A 23396-nucleotide genomic window follows, 5' to 3' on the forward strand; every position below is an offset into this window, starting at 1 on the left:
CAGCCCTGGATTTAATTTTAAAATGAGATCTGTATTTTTAGGTGCTGGGGATAAAACTCAGGGTTTCACAGATGTTAAGCGAACTCTCTACCACTGAGACTAGTTTTGGTCAGTTCCCTAAAGAGGCTCTTAATTCAAGAGTGTTAGGACCAGAAGTACAAACATTAAGGTGTCTTCCAGAGCTAAGAGTACATAAATCCCAAAGTCCAATGCCAAATGAATGATCTTATTGAGAAATGTATTGACTACAACAGATTGTTTTTATTTGCAGTGCTAACAATTCCAGGTTTTTTAAAATCCAGCTTTTATCTAAATGTTTGATAATCATGTATATAAAGACAATGGCTGAGCATTAATCTTAACTCACACCCTTATGTGATAGATGCTGGACTTCTGATTTGCACTATAGCGGGGTGTATGCATCTAAGGTCAGCGTGCCACACTGGCTTCAATAACCCACTATGGAAGAAAGAAGAAGTTGTATATGATCTAGAGGTTTTGACCAATCATCAATATGTCTTTCACTTACCCAAATGAATCACATTGATTGTAACAGCTAAAGCCATGTAGAAGTTGAATTAAGTGCCTATTGAGTTGCCAATTTCCCTCCCAACTCAACTTCAAAAAGGGAGAGAGTAAAGACCAATGACATACATATTTCTCTGCATAGGAAGTATTAGTGTTGTTCCAAAACCTGCATAGGATGGAAAGAGGTAGAAGAAGCTCCAACTCATGGCCAATACCATCCCAGAATCTGATGAATGATCACAGCCAAGTTTATATGACCACTTGATGTCAGGAGTTATACAGCAATATATAGGATAGATGTAAAATTGGAATACCAGAATCTTAACCACAGAGTTTTTAAGAAGTGACTACATTTTTATTAATATTTTGGTATTCATATTGGAATTAATATTTGATGTTTTGTGAGAGCTGCCAGAATGAACTTAAAAACTACTGCCACTATCTAAAGTAGCACTGATCATGTGAGGAGCGCAAACTCTTTCCACTTATCATGTTAGCCTCCTCCCAAGATCAGGTCCCTGGATCCTCAGTCCTCAAGATATCCTTTAGTGCTGAGTTGCTCTTTAATATGAAGTGGATACTGGAATCATTTCATTTTATCTGCAAAGAAAATTTCTTTGACATCTCGCTGAAAGAATGGGATAGAGGAATAAAGTTTGCAAACATCACATACTTCACTTTGTGTGTGTGTGTGTGTGTGTGTGTGCGTGTGTGTGTGTGTGTGTGTGTGTGTGTGTGTGTGTTCTCCTAGCCCTGGGACTTGTGAACTCAAGGCCTGGGGGCTGTCCCTGAGCCTTTTTGTTCTCAAGGCTAGCACCCTATCACTTGAGCCACATCACCACTTCCAGATTTTTCTGTGATCAAATGGAGTGACTTTCCTGCCCAGGCTGGCTTTGAACCACAATCCTCAGATCTGTTTCCTGATTAGCTGAGTAGGATTACAGGCACGAACCACCAATACCCAGACATCCTTAGCTTTAATCCTTTGTAGAACACTATTAGTCTGCAATCATTTGCTAAAGCACCTATTTTTCCTTTTGCAATTTGATAGTACTATTGGACAGGACATTAAATGAGGTGGGGCAGGTTGAACTCTTTACCACTGCTCAATTTGTCAGTCTGTTGCTTTAGCCCTGACAGGAAGACTTGAACTACTGCCATTTCTAAATTGCACTTCTAAATATTGACTTAATGGTAAGACTTGAAGTGTCATAACACAGCTCACTGGAGAAATGAACCATTCCAGGCCTCATCAAGGAGTCTGCACAGTGTCCCATGGGGAATAAAGAATGAAGAGGAGGATTGAAGAAGAAAAATAAAATGAAGTCATGTTAAGCAGCAATGCCATTACATTTCACTTAATCATGTAGACAAATGAGCACATACTGGGCTATTGGCTGAGGCCGGAGGGGACCAAAGTCAAGAGAGAAAGGACAGCAATGACCATTAATCCCAGCAGGAGAATAGAGGCTACCAGGGCACAGCTGGGCAGCTGAGAGAGCCAACTCTCAGAGAGTCTGAGAAATCCAGTCTTGAAGGACTAGGCATAGTCTAAGAAACAAGAGACTTGTCATCCAGTTTCTACCAGAACGTCAGCACATCCAGACCTTGATCTAATCTTCATTTAGGTCACTGAGGAAATTGGAGGAGGCGATCAGTTTAGCCCCTTTCCTCCTAATTGTTAGTAAGAAAACTGATAACTGATTTCAGGACAGTTTTATCACATCATATTAGCTGCTGAACTGTGAATCAAAGGAAGTGAATGGCTTTGCTTGCCCTTAGGAGCTGTTTTGGAAGAGCAATGAGGTATTTTACATGTGAAATAGCTTTGAGATCTATTAGATACTTGGTGATACATAGAGGTTTGTGATAAATAAAATAGAACGAATCAGATACAGTGGAAGGTGGCCCCTATTGTATTATGATAATAGTCTCCATGGTATTTAAATTTGTTTTAAGGTTGATCTCTAAGGCCATGTGCCCCATCTAGTCCTTTCCTGTTCTGATACACATATGCTCCTCATGCTTCTGAGAATAACCACAAAGCACAGCTAAGTTTTTTAGCCTTAGTCAATGAGTTCCCCAATAGGCTTCATCCCTCTGTATAAGTCATTAGATTTGCATCTTTCATCTAACATCCAACTCCATAAAAGACAGCCTCCTTTGAGATAAGGAAGCCCCCTGAATGATTCCCTTAGTCAAAACCTTCTCATGTCAGCCTAGGTGACCACTGTGGACACAATCCCAAATGTCCCCTGAATGTATCTCTGCTGGTAGAACAAGCCTGTGTCTGTTCTTGCCCATTTCTGACTTAACACAGCCTACGCTTACCTTCCTAAGCTCACCTGTCAGATGCCCGTAGCGGCGCTGAGGCAGATTTCATACCCTCGCCACAGCCGGGCCGCAGGACTGCTTACTGTGGTCTCCATCTGTCTATGTTCTGGGCTGGCACACCCTGGCATGCCCTAAGCAACTCTCCAGGAGGCTATCTCCAGACAGCATCCTCCAAACTCCTGCTGAAGGCTCACACCGTCCATGTGGGCCATCTGTGACTCAGCCTTAGCTTATTCATTCTCTTCGCTCTCCCCCATCCCTGCCAGCTACCCTATCCAATAACCCACCATGCCCTCAAGATTTTCTCAGCTGCTGCTGTTCTGTTTTCCTTTCATTTCTTTTAGCCTCCCCCCTCCCATCCCTGACAGCTTTGTCCACAATGATGATCATTACTATTAGAGCCTCAATAATTAGGGGGAAAGTGCCTGTAGCTATGCACACGGAAAAGTCAAATTGCTTACACCTGTCAAATGAGTGAATCCCAGAAATGGGGAGAGAATGGTAAATTGATTATTCTGTTAGCACTGAGTCCTTCTGATTGAAGGAATTCAATCAGGATGAGAGTATCCCATGGACTTCTCAAAGGAGCCAACACAGTTGCATAGGGTAAGTTTACTACTTACCTCATTACAGTAAGAAAAAGAATTCTACTTCTTTTTTTGGGAGGGGGTCTGGTCATGAGGCCTGAACTCTGGGCCTGGGCACTGTCCTCAGCTCTTCAGCTCAAGGCTAGCGCTCTACCACTTGAGCCACAGCGCCACTTCCAGCTTTTTTCTTTCTTTTTTTTTTTGCTTATGTGGTGCTGAGGAATTGAACTCAGAGCCTCATGCATGTAAGGCAAGTGCTCTACCACTGAGCCACCTTCCCAGCCCCAGAATTCTACTTCTTAATGACCTCGTGTATACAGGATTTGTATAAGGGACTTCATTAAATGAATTTCCATGATGTGAGTAGTTTGAATTCTCTTTTCCATATTATCTCTCACATATCCAAAATTTTGCCCATGAACAACAGAAAAAAACCATGATATATTGCAACAGTATTTTTGAACCAGGGGAATCTGGAAATGGTATTATTTCTGATCTGATGTTAGAGACTTCAAAACAAAGATCATTAAAAATGGGCCCATAAGATGTAGTTGTTACATAAAGATCCCATTTCTGGGATCTTTGGTCTTCCAGCAGGACTATAGTCCACTGCTTTTCCTCACATACTCCATAGTGTTTGTAGATTTGGATGAGTGGAGAAGCTCAGAGGCCAACAAACTCACCTGGCCAGTAGTACATGTAGACCTTCCTTCTGGCCTTGGTCAAAGTGATCCACAGAGGTTCTGAGCCATTCCACCAGAGAGGCATCAGACTGTCTCTATTGACACCAATATCAAATGACTTGTTGGTGCTGGGATCCCACATGTAATTCCCGATCATCTGATGAACTTCACAATGGCGGCCTAGATCAGTGAGAGGGGAAAGCTGTCAGTTCATGGTTGGGTTGCTTTTACTTATTTTCAGATTCTAAAAGATATTCTTAGAACAACATGAAATACACCTTTAATTCTTTTTTTTTATTGGATACTTCTTCCTTAGATTAAATCGTAAAAGCCAACAATCCAATCAACCCTCACAGTGCCATTTGGTATGAAGCTAAACTGCCCAGCCTGGACTGTGCTAAACACGGAGGACAGCTTGTACAGTTTAGCCTTCTGTTCCTAGCTTTAGGTCTAAATACAAGTCAGCAAGGAAATTACAGATTCTCACCCCAGACCTCGTTCTCTAAACACTTTCTCCCACGAGCTCAGAAATCCAGCTGTTCTGAAGTTCATTCTCTTCTTCTTGGATAAGTGCAGTTATTGCTTCAGTACTGAATAATGATAGAACCTATGACATTTGGAACCGGATGGTTTAAAATAAAAAGATTCGACTTTGTTCTTGCAGAAAAAAAAAATCGCCCAAATAGAGTTGCATTGAAACAAGGAGTGGCTCTGCTGGACACAGCTTAGTCCCAGAAGAGAAGGCAGAAGTAAAAGACCCAAACCTTTGGACCCTTTTGAAACATTAGGCTTCAATTATTTATTATGGAGCAATCTGTTACATCTTTAAAGTAAAAATAACACCAACATTGGCAAGTACATCAAAAATTGCTGTAATTTTAGTGAGTGTCATTTGGCACCAGAATGAAACCACTTTGCTGGGCTCCCTAACCAGGCTTAATCAAAGGGGCTTTGTTGTTGGGGTTGTTGTTTGTTTACTGCTGTTTCTTCTTGTCTCCACCCCTTCCAAAACTTCATTTTAAACAACAACAAAAGAAAAACTATGAAATACAATTTGGAAGATTTGGGCACCAAAAATAACATAAGGAAAAAAAATATTATATTTCAGAAAGCCAGGCATTCCATGAACCATGGTTTAAGTTTAAAGCCCAAAGAGGTAAACAAAATAGTTCTTACTCAAAGCTGTTAAGACTAGTGTTTTGTTTTTTATCTTGATTGAAGCTTTTCCATGAGTACTACTTAGATTTAACAAATGAAATTAAATTAAAATATCTAACAGTTTCTCTAGTGGTAAAGGAAATTGAATTCACTTTTACTAAACACACACACACATACACATCCCTATCCACTTTGTTCTGTGATTAACACAGAGGTTCAAATCTGAATAAATGATCCCATTCTTCAAGTAGCTTGTGATTTAATACTCACTTGGGCCATTTTCTGCCCCAAAGATATAGGCCACCTAGGGCTAAGGCTAGGAAGGGAATCTGGTTGCAGCTGTAATTTGAGAACCTCACCTACTATGTTGCTGAGTGGTTGATCATATCATTCATGCCCATCTCACCACCATGTTGCTGAACATAGAATGTTCTAGCTGATGATTTAGTTAGAACATCCTTAGGGCTACACTTCTTTTCGGTCTAACTCCATTACTTTATTTTGCCTATGAAAATTTGATCACGTAACACTAAGGGAGCCGCTCTTATAAGTAAAAGTCTTTATCTCTTTCCTTTATTCAAAGTCCTTTATTCAAAGTCTTAGGAAAAGAAAAAAAAACAACTTTTATCATCCTGATAATGCTGCCTTCCTGACCCTTTCACTCAGCAAGGTAATGCACTGGATACAGTCTCCTGGACAGGCTGCCCTTGAAAGATGCTCTCTACTGCCCTCCTAAGGGCAAGAAATGCATTTCACATGGACCTGGTGTGCACAAGAGACTCAGGGAGAGTACAAAAACTGGAAAGAGGTGACTACAGAGGTCAATGACCAAAGAGCCTCTAAATGAATCACCAGGTAAGGACCAGAAGGCCTAGGGATGACAAGTATGACCATGACAAGGAGAAATACTCAATCCCATCATCATTGTCATACTTGTCCTTGCTGTTCTTGTAGTTGAGTCCAGTTTCTCTCCCCAGTGCAAGTTCCCACTGTGAAGACCCCCATCACCTTCAGGGTGACTCCCCCTTGAATAAAACACTCCTGACCAGCTTCACCAAGGGCCTTGAATAAAACACTCCTGACCAGCGTCCCCAAGGGCCAGGCATGATTTTTCTTTCTCTGTCCATTGGATCTATAAGGTTACGGTGACTCTTCTTTTTGCTCATTCTTTTTGAACATTTTCCATGTTCACTCCTTCTGTCGTTTCTTCCTTTGTTTGGTCTTTGGTTTTCAGCTACAGGGAAGATCTGCTTTCAAATTTGAACTGCTTGGACCATTTTTAGACAAAATAGTAGTGTTGTTTTCACAAGATACCACATCCAAAGTACAAAGCCACCAAAAATAATGGCCAAAAATATACGTATCAGTTGCATGCTGGTGGCTCACACCTGTAACCTTAGCTACTTAGGAGATTGATGTCTAAGAACTGCAGTTCAAAGCTAGCCTGGGGAAGAAAAGCTTGTGAGACTGATCTCCCATGAAACACCAAAAAGCCAGAAATGGCGTTGTGAAACTGTCTTCTGCTCCTTTGTTGTTTCCTAGGTTTAAAGGACAGTACCCAAGTCCTAAGTTCAAGTCCCATGACCCCCCGCAAAAAAAAAATATGATAAGGATCCTTCTGTAAATTGCAGAACTGTAGATGACTAGTTTATGTGTGTATTTGTGTGTGTGAGTATGTATATGATGAGAGAGAGAGGAAGAGAAAATATTCTGAATTTATAGAGTGGAACTCTTTCAATAAGAAAGTCACTCAGGAAAAATAAATAAATAAATAAAAATAAAAAAAAGAAAGTCACTCAGACTCCTATTTAGAAAGTTGACCTTCAGTTGAAATTATGATGATGTCTTCTTCAAAGGCTAAATAGTAGACACTGCGCCAATCTTCAGAGACATTGTTTGTTCTGGGAAGAGCTTCCTTTCTGGAAGTCAGCAAGAAAACACATACTTCTCATCCTGTCTGTCCAGGATCTTCTCTCTTAGCTGAGCTGGGCTTCTTTCCATTAATATAGTTAGACTGGAAGTCTGTGAGTGTTCTTTAACTCAAGTTACTTTCCTTGTCTATCTTCTCTTTCTCTCCTCACACTCATTTCCCTCCCTTCTCTCTCCCTCTCCCTCCGCCCCCTCTCTCACTCTCTTTCTCTCTTTTTCTCCCTCTCTCTCTTTCTTGTTCTCTGTTGCTCTCATTCTTTATATCTTGGGTAAAAGTGGTGGCTAAAAAAATAAACAGAACAAAACAATGTACTCACTTCTACAGCCCACCAGCGTTCATTTTCATATTCCTGCCTGGCCCATATCTATTTTTATATGTCTGTAACTCCTCTTAGTCTTTCTCTAGTTTGTGCTTTCTAAACAGAGCTCTGCTATGGTTTGGTCATTTGGGACATTTGCTCAAGATAGTAGGAGCAATGTTCCTGAGTTCCTCACAGCACAGATCTGAACTGGTTTTCAGATCTGATGTAAACAATGTCCACGTCTGCTCTTCCCCTTCAAAGGATGACTTTCACATCCACATCCACGCTTGTCTTTCTCAGAGAGAGCTCATGAACAGTTCCCACACCTACACCTGCTGGACAAAAGGAACGGGATGTGACATTTCCATGTCATATTCCATAAGGTCTTATTCGAGTGTATTCTGTCAGCACAGCCGCATAAACGGTGTGGTATTATGTGTTTCCACTGCCTCCAAAAAGGCTAGCCTTCATAACACAGAAGGAAATAGAGCACATTTCCATTGTGACCGTAATTGAAAAGGCCTTCTCCTGCACCTCATTTAATGAGAGTTTTTTCTTAAGTCTAATCAGACTCATTGGAGTCTGGACAACTGGACTTGACCTGGAGTTTCTCTCTGTGGCCAGCAGAGACCAGTCTGAGCCAGAATTCTATTAAGTTGGTTCAGGGACACTCTCCAACCGTTGGTATCTAACCTCCTTTATATCTTGTCAGTCCTGCTTGCCTTCAGCCACAGTTCCGATGAGTTGGCCTAGTTACAATTCCCTTTAGCCCTGGTCTTTATTCTTAGTAATTTTTCATCTACTGACCCCCAACCTGCTCTCTGGCTAAGAATTCCCACTCATTCTTGCTGTTCTTACAGTTGAGTCCAGTTTCTCTCCCCCATGCAAGATACCACTGTGGGGGTCCCCATTGCCTTCAGAGAGATTCCCCCTTGAATAAAACACTCCTTACCAGCTCCACCAAGAACCAGGCACAGTTTGTCTGTCTTTATCCACCAGATCTGTAAGGTTATGGTGACTAACTCTTCTTTTTCTCACTCTTTTTTGAACATTCAGTGTTCATTCCTTCTGTCGTTTCTTTCTTTGTTTAGTCTTTGGTTTTCAGTTCACTCAACACGCATGCTCTGTGTTCAGAGTAGCAGTGTTGGGGGTGGGGATGGGGAGTGTAACCTTCAAAATGTTGGTCCCAGTGGGAGGTAATACAGCCCTTGGAAGGGAGTCATTTAGTTCCCCTCAGACAAGTTAGCTCTAAGACGTCAGCCCACCTGCTTGGCCCCTTCTGTGACAAGACTTCTCCCTTTCTGCCTCTCGACACTAGAGTCCTATCATTTAGAATTTCCAGACTCCAGAATTATGAGTTAAAGAAAGCTTTCTAGAAGTGATCTAGTCCTTAGAGGACCATAAAAATAGCCACACAAACTGAAACCACGGAGAGCTATCTTTATCATCAGTAATATTTTTAAGAAAAGGTTATTGTTCTAGGACCATTTGAATTTGGCCAAGATATTAAAGATTCTCTTCTATCCAGTTAAAACTACATAGGAAAATGAAGAAAATTGTAAAGGGACCATGTGTGAGCATATTTTAATTTAAAACATGAGAAGCATTGAGAATGAAGAGGCATTCTGTCCTAGGAAAGGACTTAGCAAGGAATAGCTTAAACACTGTTTGCTTTCCTCTTCAGGAGCTTCAGTAGGTGAACACCACACTGAGATATAGTGGCCATGTCTCTGATCAATGAGACACTACAAGTGACTAGCAAGCACATAGCATATACAGCACTGAGCCAATGGACAAAGGGATGATTTGTGTCTCGGGTGGGACGGCAGATGGTAGGAGTTTCATCAGATGACCAAACCAACTTCCTAAGGATCTGTGAAGATGGTGTACAGTACCCTCCTTACACACCACCACGCTGTATCCTTCACTTCACTCCAAACATCACCTAGGCATTACACATCCTACATCCTCACAAGAAGAGGGCTGAGCACAATACACACACACACACACACACACACACACAGAAAGAGAGAGAGAGAGAGCACCAAAGGCCACATTGGCATTGTAAAATTGACTTGTAAAATCACGTTGTTCTATTTTATTACTTATTGTTGTTGATCTTTCACTATGCCTAGTTTATAAACTAAAGTATCTCATAAGTATGTATATAGGAAAGCAACATAGTACACTAGGATTTAATTGTGTCTGTAATGACAGACATCACCGGGAGGGGCCACGGCTAGTGGGGGGCGGAGCCTCTGGGCAAAGCCAGTGTCTGACTCACCCGGCACAACTTGCTGGCTCCTCCCACCTGCTCCAGGCCTGCTAAGCCTTGGATCAGCAATTACCTCAGAGGTCAGCAAAGTAACCCCATGGAAGTGGTTCTGGATCTCCAGAATGCCAAACTTATTCTTATCTCTTGCAATTCACTAGCGCTCCGAAGCATTGCCATAAATACCTCCAAAGGAGGAGATGCTGTCAGAAGAGGAGACGGTAATCTTAGGTTTCCCTTTCCTCTGAAAAGAGTCCAAGTGTTGGAGAAAGAGGCTCCAAAAGTTTGAATTCTGGGATTGCAGATTAATGTGTGCGATTTAGAGACTGAGTGTATATACATCACCTCAAATTGTCAGGACTCCAAGAAGTCTATATATCCAACCTACAATCAGGCATCCTGAGGATGTTAAGTAAGTCTAACATTCACGCAATTAGTCTCCTCTGACTACATTTTTTGTGAGTGTTTAGAGAGCCTAAGGATTAGGTTAGATTCTGTTTATATTAGGGAACTTTCCAATTGCTACTTTTCATCCAAGAAATATGGAAGAATTAACAGTGCATGGCTCAAAAAATCTAACTTAATAAATCAAAAGTTGTTTGTAGGTCATCTTTGTTGAGAAATAGATTTTATTTTCTTCACTTGTTCACTGACAGATCTTGATATGTTAAAGAAGGGGTTTCAAATGAAACTGGCAAAATCACGTAGAAAGAAAAGTTTCACAATTTACACATCTTTAAAAGCAACTACTAATATACACGGCAGACACAGTCGTGATTAGTGTCTGAGTCACAAATATTGCAAGGCTGAGGTAACAGGCTTTGATTATACTGTGAAGTGTAAGGATTGAAGCAACAATAATCCTAAAATGATTTTCTTTAAAAAAAAAAAAAGATAAAGATGTGTATGTGTCTGTGTGTGTATCTGTGTGTGTCTGTGTATCTCTGTGTGTGTGTGTGTGTGTGTGTGTGCATGTGCATGTGCATGTGCACCGGTACTAGAACTTGAACTCAGGGCCTGAGCACTGCCCCTTATCTTTTTCTGCTCAAGGCTGGCACTCTACCACTTGAGCCACACCTCTACTCCTAACTTTTTGCTGTTTAATTGAAGATGAGAAACTCAGGCTTTTCTTCCCTGGGCTGGTTTTGAACTTTGAACTTCAGATCTTAGCCACTTATGTAGCGAAGATTTTAGATGAGCCAACAGTGCCTAGCTAAGGGAGTGGGGGTGGGGTGCGGGAGATTTTTGATTGCAGACATTCTTGCTCCTACTTTTGAGGTCACTTGACTAAAGAAAATGTACTGTTTACTTTTTCTGCTGTTCCTACTAGCTTGGTACAATTCCTTAACAATTAGAACACAGTAAAAGAAATAAAAACAAAAGTTTTGGAGCTTTGATTGAAACACTCAAAGAAGGACTGAGTGTGAGTTAGTAGCAGAGCACTTGCCTAATATGCGTGAGAACCTAAGAATCATCTCTAACACTGAAAGAAAGGAAAAGGAAAAGCTCAAAGAAGTTTCCAGACAATTTGACCTATCTTCACCTCTGTGCAGAGAGCTGGGAAAATAACTGCATTAATTACTAAATATTTTTAATAGTGTTTTAATAGTGCTCTGATTTTTACTGAGTTCTTTTCAGGATGTCTCCAAACACGATGGATGTTTGGAGGAAGAGGTTTCTTATTTGGAGAATGGCTATCTCAGCATATGAAATTCAGCCCACACCTCTCCTGCAGCGCCTCTTCCTGGGCCCCTTCCTTGATAAGTATCCATCTCTAAGTTGGCCCTCTCACCCAAGAGCATCAAGCTGACCAAATTCTTCAGAGGATCAGAGGTAGCAATGGGCAGAAAATAAGTCCCAACCATTCCCATTCCACAATGAATTCTTTCAGGATGGGAGTCCTCACACCAAGACAGAACTTCAAGTGTTCCTCAAGTGCCGGACAGGAGCAAGAATGAATGGCGGCATTTAATTCAATGAAACAAGAGGCAGAGCTAGGATTTCAACTCAAGCTACTTTTTCCCCATCAACCTTTTCAATTATTAAAAATCCTGGAAGTGAAATGAGCACCAAGACAGGGACACAACTGGTTTTTCTTGCTCCCTATTGTTTTTAACATATTTAAAATGTACTATGTGATTTTTTTTGTTTCTTTTGTATGTTCTTCCCCACGCTTGTTTTCATTGTATTTTATCTTGGTGCCCTGCATCTTGGGTATATATTTTTTCTAATTTGGGGAGGGGAAGGGAAATAACAAAATACTGAAATAAGGATACAGGTTGACCCATTGTAACCATGAGATGTACAAGACACTATGTTGAAAACAAACTTTACAACTTTGGGATGGGAGGGAGGAGCTGGGGAGGTTGGGAGGGGAGGGATGGTAAGGAGAAAACAAAGAAGGAGGTAACAATTCTCAATAGGAAATGTACTCATTACCTTGTTCATGTAACTGTAACCCTCTGTACAGTATTTCTACAATAAAAAAAAAATTTAAAAACCTGAAATGGATAATGGGGTGGTCTCTAAAAAAATGGAGACCAGATACCACACTGTTACTGGACCACTCATTCATGCTAGGAATTGATAAGAATTCTCAATACCAGTTATTTAGGAGTGAACTCACAGTAAGTTCAATTGCTTGATCTGGTGTGAACAGGCAAAGAATCAAAACCTCCTTTTTGTTGGGGGGGTGTTGAAGTAAGAAACAAGTGGAAGAAAAAACACCTTATAAACACATAATCTGGAAGATCATTTAGAACTCCAATTACTGCTGCATCATACATATTTTTAAGAAAATTCATTTGTCCATGTGATTGGTTTTGTTTATGGCCACTAGACTATGTAGGGTAGATAGGATGCTAGCCTGTCTGAGTTCATGGGAGATGTGCACAAAAAGAAGTAAACCCAGACTCTCATGATGGGAGAGTTAACCCTATAACTGTAGCTGACATCATCATGGTAGCCACCAATCAACAATCACCAGCTGCCACCAGGTAGAGAAATGAACTTGAGTAGAAATGTGCTTTGCTTAATGGTTTGTGTTTATCACTCTTCTTGGGTGTTCTTTGTATATAATAAAAGGTGTTGAGAGACAATTTGCCTGAGGGAGAAAAGAGTGACCCAAATGAGCAACTCATCAATTGGTGTGAGAAATATCTTCTTGATGTATTGATAGTTTTCCAGTACAAGTAGTAGACACCATCAGGCAAGAGAAGCTTTTTGAGTTCAAATTAGAAGCATCAGGCAGGCTGAGAGTTGACAAGAATTCAAGCCTATGGGAAAGATGTGGCCTTACTAGCAATCCACTAAGCTTTATTGACCCTTCATTTCCTGATTTGAGAAGTTCTCTTCTTCCTTTTTCTTTTATTTGCAGTGTTGGGATGGAATCCAGGGCTCTGCACATGCTAGGCATGAGAGCTGCCACTGAGCAACACCTCCAGCTCTGGCTCCTCATTTGAAAAACGAATACCACTATATGTTCTGGGAAGAATAAATGATTTGAGGTAGCTAATACCTTAACACAGCATCTGGGTCATGGTAGATTGGTGCTAAATACACACAAGCACCTAGAGTCTCCTCAAAGGACAACCTTATCAAATACATCCTTTTTGATGGCTCCTGGGGAGGGATATGGCTAGTATTTCTTACATGGTATTTACACACCATCTTCTAATGCAAACCTTCACATCCCTAGAAAGAAGGGCAAGGCAGCAATACTAATAGAATCTGCTTCTTTCTTTCCAGGACCAAGTAAACTAGAAAGATTAAAGAGCTTGTAGGCTGGGCTGGGAAATTGACCAAGGCATTCACAGAGGGGCTAACAAAGGAGTTGCCTAGAGTCTGGGGAATACTTGGCCCATCACTGCCCTCTACTGGTAGTTAAAATAATCTCCACCACTAGCAGCCTTCCCCAAGAGTCCTGACCAGGAGCCCAGCTAGCTGTGTCAGCCCTCATTCCTCCCAACTCTGGTTTCGAGGGCTCCAAAGTATCTACAGGAACCTCTGAGCTAACCATGCCATGATACCAGGAGAAGAAGGACCAAGCTCATCCCACTTAGTTACTACAGCAAATGAAGCTTCCCTTGAGAAATGAGGACCCATGGCCCTGTCCAGACTTAACTCCGGTCTCTCATGTTCTAATTCCACATCTACCTTCTTCCACTTCAATAACCCATGCCAAACTGAGCCAAGGCACAGTGAAAATTATGCCAGGGTCTTGGCTGGGTGGGTCAGAACCCTGCATTTGTATTCCTCAGGCCTGGGGAAAGCATCCCCAATATGGACACTGGCCTTGGAAAGAAATTCTGGCTATTGGGGAGGTAGAGGAAGGCAACAGGAAGGAGAAAAGGATCCTGTGGGTGAAAACCACTGGTGCCTTCTCTCCTCCCAAAGTCATTGGCTTTCTGTCACCTGCATCCTTTCTCATTTCCTGGGCTCATCTGCCGGTAGCCATCACAAAAAGATATTAGCCTGTAGCTACCATCTTCTACCTGCTCTTCCCTCTTCCTTCTGAGTTCATAGTGCCTGGGCTGGACCCTGAGATTGAGGGGCCAATTAGAATCATTGGAAACCATGGCCCTGCCCCTCAGCTGTGCATGGCTTCTGAAGACCAGGTCTAACCAGCCTAGTTTGGGTCTGTCTCCAAAGCTCACTTTCCCAAGGAAAATCTCACACATTCATCTATATCAGATGTGCCAGCAGCCTAAGTTCAATCTCCTGAAGCTTTGACACAGCTTACAAATTCTTTATTTTATAGATATTTTCAAGTGTACAAAACCACGATGAATACGATCAACAACACCCTACTCTGGTATCATATGTCTTTCTCCCCACACTGGACTGCTGTTGTTTTTTTTTTTAAAGTAAATCCTAGATACATCTTTTTTCTACTCAATGTTTTAAAAAGTTATATTTTTGCTGGGAAGGTGGCTCAGTGGTAGAGTGCTTGCCTCACAGGTGTGAGGCCCTGGGTTCGATTCCTCAGCACCACATAAACAGAAAAGGCTGGAAGTGGCGCTGTGGCTCAAGTGGTAGAGCATTAGCCTTGAGCTCAAGAGCTGAGGGCAGCACCCAAGCCCCATGTCTGACAAAAACAAAGTTATATTTTTATGTTCTCAATTCGCTGGACAAAGGATTCCAATTCAACAAGGCAGTTTATGAAATAATGCATCTCGATCTATATCACCCTCCTCAGATTTCTCCCCATCCCTCCCTCTCAACTCATTCCTTCAGCTTTTCTACTTTCAGAGGATATGCCCTGAATATTGTGACTTCATTCTCTCCCTCCCCTTTCTCTATTGCCTCCCGACTTTTCTTGTTATCCCACACACCTCAGCCATTCATTCCACCTGGTATTTGTTAGACTGTGAGTTAGTTGTTCAAAGAAGCTAGACCATTTGAATTCCCCTCTGCATATTTATCCATATACAGATATATAATAGCTCAGTTAATATGTTTCCATCCATGTGCATATGACCCTGTAATCACAAATACATCTGTGCCTACTTCCAATACTGAAGGACTTTGCCATGAAACAAAAACAAGAACAATGAAAAACGAGCACACATTTGCTATCAACTGTCCACAGCATGAATTCCTTAATGTCCTCCCAGAACACTCTGTGCTCACTTTTCCCAGACCCTCAGAGACAGCGCCTCTACGCAGTTGTGCTCCTTGGATCAGCTTTCAAATAAAACCCACACGTTGTATTTTGTCATGGCCCTCAGTCTCCTATCACCTATAGTGGCTCTCCTCTGTTCTGGAGGATGGAAGGCTGAGATGGAAAGGAATGTTATTCCCAGGCCAGCCCATGCAAAAGGCAGTTAATGAGACCCCATCTTAACAGAAAAAGCTGGACCTAGGAATATACATCTGCCATTCCAGCTATGATGGGAAGCATAAATAGGATAATTGCAGTCCCTGCTCACCCTAATTTAAATGCAAGCCCTATTCAATAAAGAAATTAAAACTCAAAAAGGAAGCTGGGTGCTGGTGGCTCACACCTGTAATCCAAATCTCAGGAGGCTGAGATCTGAGGATCACAATTTGAAGCCAGCCCAGGCAGAAAAGTCTGTGAGACTCTTATCTCCACTAAAAACTACCACTACCACCACCAACCCCCCCCCAAAAGAACAATAAGTGGCTGAAGTAGGAGAGTGCTAGGCTTGAGCAAAAGAAACTCAGGAACAGTAGCCAGGCCCAGAGTTCAAGTCCCAGGATCTACAACAAAAAAATATAATATAATATAATAAAGTAACACCTCTAAAAGGGCTGAGAGTTTGGCTCAAATGGTAGAATATCTGTCTGGCAAGCACAGGGCCCCCAGTATTGTCAAATTTTCTTTTGGTTTAAAAATGCAAAAGTGGTTTTATGAATACCAACATTAAATGCAATGTTAGAGATATAGTATGAACACAGAACAGAGAAGTAACTCTCTGTTAACAATTGTGCCCCAGTTCTGTGAGCTAATCCCAACACTGTGGAGACAGAGGTAGGAGGATGGCAAGTGCAAAGCCAGCCATAGCAACACCTTGTCTTAAACCAAACCAAAAACCAACACACTTGTCACCTGTTGTATAGCCAATGAAATACTTTCCACCAATGACAGACACAATTAACAACACTACTGTAGAACCTGGCAGACTAAATACTCATGAGGAGATTTCATAGCAAGCTCCATCCTGAATAAATGCACATACATGAGATTTTAAAAGATTGCTAGTTGTAATCCTTAGTAGTATTCCTTCTTTCTTGGAGAAAGTAAATGAATATTCCCTCAAGAAATGTTCTCAGATTTCCTACAGACTAAGCTCGACCAAGTATAAGATATAAAAGAATTACCGGAGACATGTCATGAGATACATATGCCTAGTTCTCAGTCAGTGTCTCTTGTTTCCTTCTACAAGGAGTAATTGTCTCTTCTGTAGTGAAGCAACTGCTCAGTTGGCCATCACATTTCCCACCTTTCTGTGAAGGTGGAACCTTGAGCTGAATCTGGCCAATGGAAAAAAGGCAGAGTGTATATCATTTGCATTTTTTGGCCCAGTACCCAATCCTCCCCTAAGGCCCACAGGCATCTTCTGTCCCTTGTCTACTAGCAGGATGTTGATGCTCAGAGCGATCTTAGAGCCACATGTTTTTTATGACTCTGTGTTCATCAGCCAAGATCCCTGAAGGACCACATGGATCAAGCACACCTCAGTCCACCAACTTGACATTATAAAAGTGAGAAACTGTTCAGTGTTTAGCCACTGAGTTTTGAGAGTTAAGTGTAAAGGCATACATGTCACCTTTAACGAATCCTATCATTGCAAGTGTCAGCAGACACAATAAACCACATATGCAGCACCAAGGGCTTTACAGTTTGAAATGATGATACTAAGAATGTGTAATAGGTCTGGGAAGGTGGCTCAGTGGTAGAGTGCTTGCCTTGCATGCATAAGTCCCTGGGTTCGATTCCTCAGCACCATATAAGCAGAAAAAGCTGGAAGTGGAGCTATGGCTCAAGTGGTAGAGCACTGAAGAGCTGAAGAGCTGAGGGACAGCACCCAGGCCCAGAGTTCAGGCTCCACGACTGACAAAAAAAATGTATAATAAATTTTATGATATGTTAAAAATAAAAGAATCGAGATTAGTGTAGATTGGGAGAGTATCAAAAATAATCAGAAAGGATTTGGAAAGAAACAGAAGTTGAGATATTAAAAATCAGACCTTCATTGAAGTTAAAATATTGTGATGAACTAAAAAAAAAAGTGCAGAAAAAGAAAACACAACTTGGAGAACGCAAATGAAGATTTCACTCAAGGAAAATTCACAATTAATGTCCCCAGATTTCCCACAGACTAAGTTAAGCTAACAAATTACTAAACACACAGAGAATTCTGTTCTAAGGCACCGATGGCTAGTTGTCAACCAATGTATTTTCTCCTACTTCTATTGGGAAGCAATATCAGAGAGTGGGGTGGAGTAGGGTGGAGTTCAAGTGGTAGAGTGGTTACCTAACTTGGCGAAACCTTTGCTTGGGTCTTTAGTGCTGAAAAATATATGCATGCATGCATGTACATATGTGTGCAAATCTGCAGCATAACTTACAAGGAAGACAAGGGAGGACAAGATCAAGTCTTTTGAGCAACATGCACCAAGACAAGATGAGACCCAAAATACATGTATTACACTTGCTATAGATAAAGGGGAGGAATCAAGAGTAGGCAGCAAAAGCCTGCATTTGAGAAGATATACATTTGTTAAGGAGGTGGGAAGGGAAAGGCATGGGGTAAAGGACCTCAATAATTCTAAGGACATTTCAACCCGATGGATGGAGTCCTCCAGCCAAAGTGACTCCTCAGAGGAAGAGGATCTGTACTAGACCCTCTATGGACTTCTTGCCTATGCTCAGTCAGGTTCAGCAAGTCAAGCCACCTTTGTGACCGCCTCTGGTGAGTAGTAATTAACAGTGCTCCCCTAACACAAGATCACCCTAAGACCTCAGACCTCCAAGCCCTCCTTTCTGCCGTAGCCGTGCTGGCTCCTGGCTGTTTTGTCAATATTCTGGAAGCCTCTGCACTGTCGTCCAATCTGTGAGACACACTGGCCTTAGCCACCCATGTGCCAGCACCTCAGTTTCATCCGGCTCTACGCAAAGCTCATCTTATGAGGAAGGCATTTCCAGACGCCCTCTAAAACATGGCACTGTGCTATCATTGTTCATGAGTTTCACCTTTCCAACTCTTTTCATAAGATGCATTGCCCCCGCCTTGGATTTTTATTCATTTATTTGTCTATAGTATTGCACAACAGTATCAGCGCAAATAACTACTTTCGGAAGTGTAGAAATTTGGCTTTTCTTGGTTCTCTCCAAGTCCTACAGAAGGCAAATATTTTAGTTATTTATTCATGTATTTATGGCCAGCCTTAGGTTGTGAACCCGAGGCTTCAGACTTTCACATGGCTTTTTTCACTCAAGGCTGGAGCTCTACCACTTGAGTCACACTTTCATTTCTGGCTTTTTGCTAGTTCATTGGAGATAAGGTTCTCACCGGCTTTTCTGCCCAGGCTGGCTTCGAACCTTGATCCTCAAATCTCAGCCTCCGGAGGAACTTGGATTACAAGAGTGAGCCACCAGTGCCCAAGGGCAATAGATCATTTTAAAAAGCATGAATGATGACTAGTCATTATGTCTGCAGCAAGCACTCTGAGATGATTGTCTAACAAATGAATGGAGGAGTCACAATTCATTTAGGAGCTGGGGTCTAGCACTGAACAAGACATGGTCCCTGCTCTCAAGGAACATTAAACACTTTTCTGAAAGTAAGACTGTTGGATACTAGAGTCATGGAAGGTCATTTATGGTACAGTCCAGCTAAGTGTAAAGGAGCAGGTCTGACAGAACACCATCCCAGAAAAGACTGTAACATGACCATGGCCGGAGAAACCCAAGGGTGCTTTGTTTTTATTCTTGTGTTTATGTTTCAATTCTAGAAGTCAAATCTCAGTTTACATTGTGTCTTAAGTCTTTCCTAGTGGTGTTTCCTCAAGAAAATATTATCAAAGGCTGCCTTCAGTGTGGTAAATTCCAAGACTTGGGAGAGCAAACATTTTCTTTAAAATCTCAACCCAATAAGTATTGTCCTGGGTGTATGTTTCAAACTGTAGAAACTGAAGTTCTGTGTGCCACTTGCATCATGGGTCAGCACAGACTAGAAGCTTCCAGAAAGGAATGCCACTGTCTGGCCACTTTGTGTTTGTTAGTGGTTACTCAACATCACCTCCATATCTGTGCAAGTAGCATTGCATGGAAGAGGTAGAGCAAGTCAGAGTAAACACTGGTGCCAAATCACCCCGGAAGTCTGAAAAAGTTAGGGAGAGTTTAGCTTGAAAAGACTGAGAAAAATGTCTTGCCCATGGCACAAGGCAAGATCTTTCATAATAAAGGCTTCATACATCCATACATGTGGGATTGCCAGTCGCCTGGTCCCATGGATACAGCTAGAGTTGCATTTTACTTGTGTCTTTTTTGCAATAGAAGCGGTTTGGATTCCCATGGCACAGTCAGTCTGGCCTCGAGGACACTAGGGGAAGCAGACAGATCGAGGAAGATTGCTAAAGGAGCAAAATGAGGGAGGAGGTGGCTGAGTACCTGCCATTCTCCCCCAGTTCCCCGCTGGAGTGGCCGCTTGGTCTGAGGCTGCCGGGCTGCTGTGGGGCTGAGCAGCTTCCCATGCTGAGTGAGCAGGGCTGAGCTGGGAGGTGGCTTGGCGTTGATGTAATAAACAGTTCCTCATGTTTACACAGGGGATGCCCTCACTTCAATGCCACAGCTCTAAGTGAGCGGGGATGGAACCCATTAGATAGCCCTCCACCCCCCAAATTAAACTTTGCTTCTCAGGGAAATTGGGAGTGAAAGATGTGATTTTAAACAGAAATATCTGGCCTAGGTTTCTAGCCAGCCCCCTTCAAATCCCACTTCAAGCCAGGCCACTAGAAGAAGGGGGTGCATGAAAACTGAATTGAGGCACAAACATGGGCCTGCGTGTGCTATCCTAAACCAAGTTCCCAGTTCAGTTCCGTGGCAATAGCAGTGGACAGGGCCATGGTATCAGATAGAAACCTTGCCTTTCTGTGCCCATGAGAAAAGATCAGAAGATTTTCAGTGGAAACAGATGACAAGAAAGCAAAAGAGCAGAAACTAAAGAAGACCTTGCAGAAGCATCTGAACTCATTCCATAAAGTCTTTAATCCCTTGGATATTTTAGAAGAGAAATTGAAGGGCTGGGTATGGTGTGGAAAGCCAGTAATCCTAGCTATTCAAGAGTACAAGCATCACAGCTCAAGGCTGGCCCCTGGAAAAACTTGCAACTTTATAATTGAAGTAAAAAGGGCTTGAGGGGTGCTCAGTGGTAGATTGCCTTCTTAGCAAAAATATGAGGCTCAGAGTACAAACCCCAATATTGATAGGAAGAGAGAGAAGAAGGAAGAGGAGGACGAGGAGGACAAGGAGGACGAGGAGGAGGACGAGGAGAAAAGAAGAAAGGAAGGGAGGTAGGGAAGAAGAAAGGAAAGGAGGAAGGAAGGAAGGAAGGAAGGAAGGAAGGAAGGAAGGAAGGAGGGAAGGAGGGAATGAAGGAGGGAAGGAAAGAGAGAAGGAAGGAGGGAAGGAAGGAAGGAGGGAGGGAGGGAGGGAGGGAAGGGAAAACTGAATCAAGAATAGGTTCATCCCAGGAAACCAAGTCTGAGTTATCTTCATAACCCAGACCAGACCCATCTTTCTAGCAAGACTCTCCTCTCATGAATATCAAGAGACAGAGAAGAGCCAGGCCAAAGCTTATGATCCACATGTGAATGTTAGGAAGGGGATGTATAAGAAGGATGAGGATTTGGCAATGAGCTGAGAGAATATAAACTATGGCTATGTAAAATACAAGGCAATCTTATTCTGGCAGATGCATTGACTTTTTATTTCATGTTATTAAAGGTTCATATTCTCCCGATGACCACGAAGCCACCTGGAAGCAAGAACAGCGTTAAATCAGGAGCCCTTCTACCTCACACCGAGACACCTCAGGGAGCCGACATTTCTGAGGACTTTTCCAGACTCTTGGTGATGAATGGCTTAAACTCCAAAGCCTAAAATCTCTTGAGTGAAATGCAAGAAGTGGTTTTAAGACACCAGAATACTGGTACCAGTCACCGGTCTTTGCTGCCTATTTGCCTCTTATCATACCTGCATTTATAAAATACATAATTAGACCGATTTCTGCTTTGTGATCCCAGCACATATCTTGGGTTGAGTATAGACTGGCCATGGGGAAAAGAGGACAAAGAAAATGACAAAGCTGTATTGTAAACTAGGATATTCCAAGGACGCTTGCGCACCCATGTTCACTGCCGCACTATTCGCAATAGCCAAAATATGGAGACAACCCAGATGCCCCACAATAGATGAATGGATCCAAAAACTGTGGTACCTATATACAATGGAATTTTACCCAGCTATTAGAAAGGATAAAAATGATGTCATTTGCAGGGAAACAGATAGAACTAGAACAAATCATATTGAGAGAGGTAAGCCAAGATCAGAGAGACAAATGGCACATGTTCTCCCTGATATGTAGAAGTTAGATTTAAAACACAAAATATGACAAATTATACAGGATTCTGAACACTCACATGCAGGGAGACCAAAAGAAGATAGTCTTAGGAGAAAATCATCAAGTGGCAATACCCAAGTACCTCTTCATATGTATATGGAATAAGATACATACTGAAACAAACTTGGAAACAAAGGACTTTTTCTTAATTTGTCTTTTCATTTTCAGATGACTCTATTCTTTACCTCATATATGGTGAATATCATGTGCATCTGAGGGAAGGGGGGCACAGAATCAATGGAAAATAGGTGGAAAAGTACAGCAGCAGAACCCACTGGCGGCACTGGACACTGATGAAAGTGAACCATGCAGCTCGTGGGCAGAGATAGGAGGGAGGAATGGGAGAAAATGAGGGAACAGATGATACTATGGAAAAGGAAGGAAATGTTCTTATTACCTGAAGTATGTAAAGGTGTGTGTGTGTGTGTGTGTGTGTGTGTGTGTGTCACCTCTAAAAAATGATAGAGCTGTATCTGTGGTGAGCTTTGTCATCTTATTAGAGTTTTCATGTGCTGTCACACTAAAGAGATCATCATCCATTTGACAGGAAGCTGGCACGGAGCTTTCTGCTAAGGGGGACGGTGGGGTGGGGAAGGGGGCCCACAGGCAGAGATGGGGGGAGGATGGAGCAGAGAAGAGCTAAGAAGGAAATTGGGTATTTAGTATGTAAAGTTACAAGTAAATCAAACAAAAGGGAAGAGACCTCTGTTAAGCTGCAGGGAGCATCAGGCAGGTTGGGGGCGGGGGAGTGGGCGGAGTCAATCCTCCCCTCATTGGGTGCTGTCCTAGATCCACGCAGACTCCCTGTGCTCCACATGGCTGCTCCATAACCAAGTGTGATTAGAAGCAGCTAGCTCAGAGTTGCATCTTGGTGGTCTAAGGCAGGATCCCAGATGTGACTTATCAAAAAACCACTTGTGTGAACCACTCCTCAGAACTGTGCAGCCTCCACCATTTGAAATAAGAGGCCGAGTGTCTAAGGTTGAATTCTCTCCTTTGTCCTCAACTCCAGAGGCACTTATTGTTCACATTGTCCATTGAGGCACACAAAGGAGGGTTTAAAAAATAGTTATCCATGAGGCTTCTTAGTCTGGAGGAAGCCTGGAAAGGCAGGGACTCATGCACGCTGGGGATCTGTATGCAGGCGTGTGCTCTGTGCATGATACAGCTACAAGATCACTGTCTGTGGGATAAATGCTGAGTTGAATGCACAGGACTGTGCTGCCCTGAGAATCACTTTCCTGGAATCAGGAAAAGGTAGCATGATGACTTAGAAGAAGCACAGGATTGAGCCCGGCACTGGTGGCTCACACCTGTAATCCTAGCTGCTCAGGAGTCTGAGATCTGAGGATCGCAGTTCAAAGCCAGCCCAGGCAGGAGAGACCGTGAGACTCCTATCTCCAATAAACCACCAGAAAACCGGAAGTGGCGCTGTAGCTCAAGTGGTAGAGTGC

The 23396-nt window shown here is 42.3% G+C and overlaps 1 protein-coding gene across 1 annotated transcript in view; it reads right to left on the minus strand.

Moving 5' to 3' along the window:
• The window catches only part of Enpp6 (ectonucleotide pyrophosphatase/phosphodiesterase 6), an 85968-nt gene that overhangs the window by 47897 nt on the left and 14675 nt on the right, over window positions 1-23396 (minus strand). The window contains exon 2 of the mRNA XM_013025289.1: window positions 4133-4312. Coding sequence (XP_012880743.1) covers window positions 4133-4312 — 180 coding nt within the window. The remainder of the gene's footprint in view (window positions 1-4132; window positions 4313-23396) is intronic.

This window comes from Dipodomys ordii, unplaced genomic scaffold, assembly GCF_000151885.1.
Source record: "Dipodomys ordii isolate 6190 unplaced genomic scaffold, Dord_2.0 Scaffold4, whole genome shotgun sequence".
Taxonomy (NCBI): domain Eukaryota; kingdom Metazoa; phylum Chordata; class Mammalia; order Rodentia; family Heteromyidae; genus Dipodomys; species Dipodomys ordii.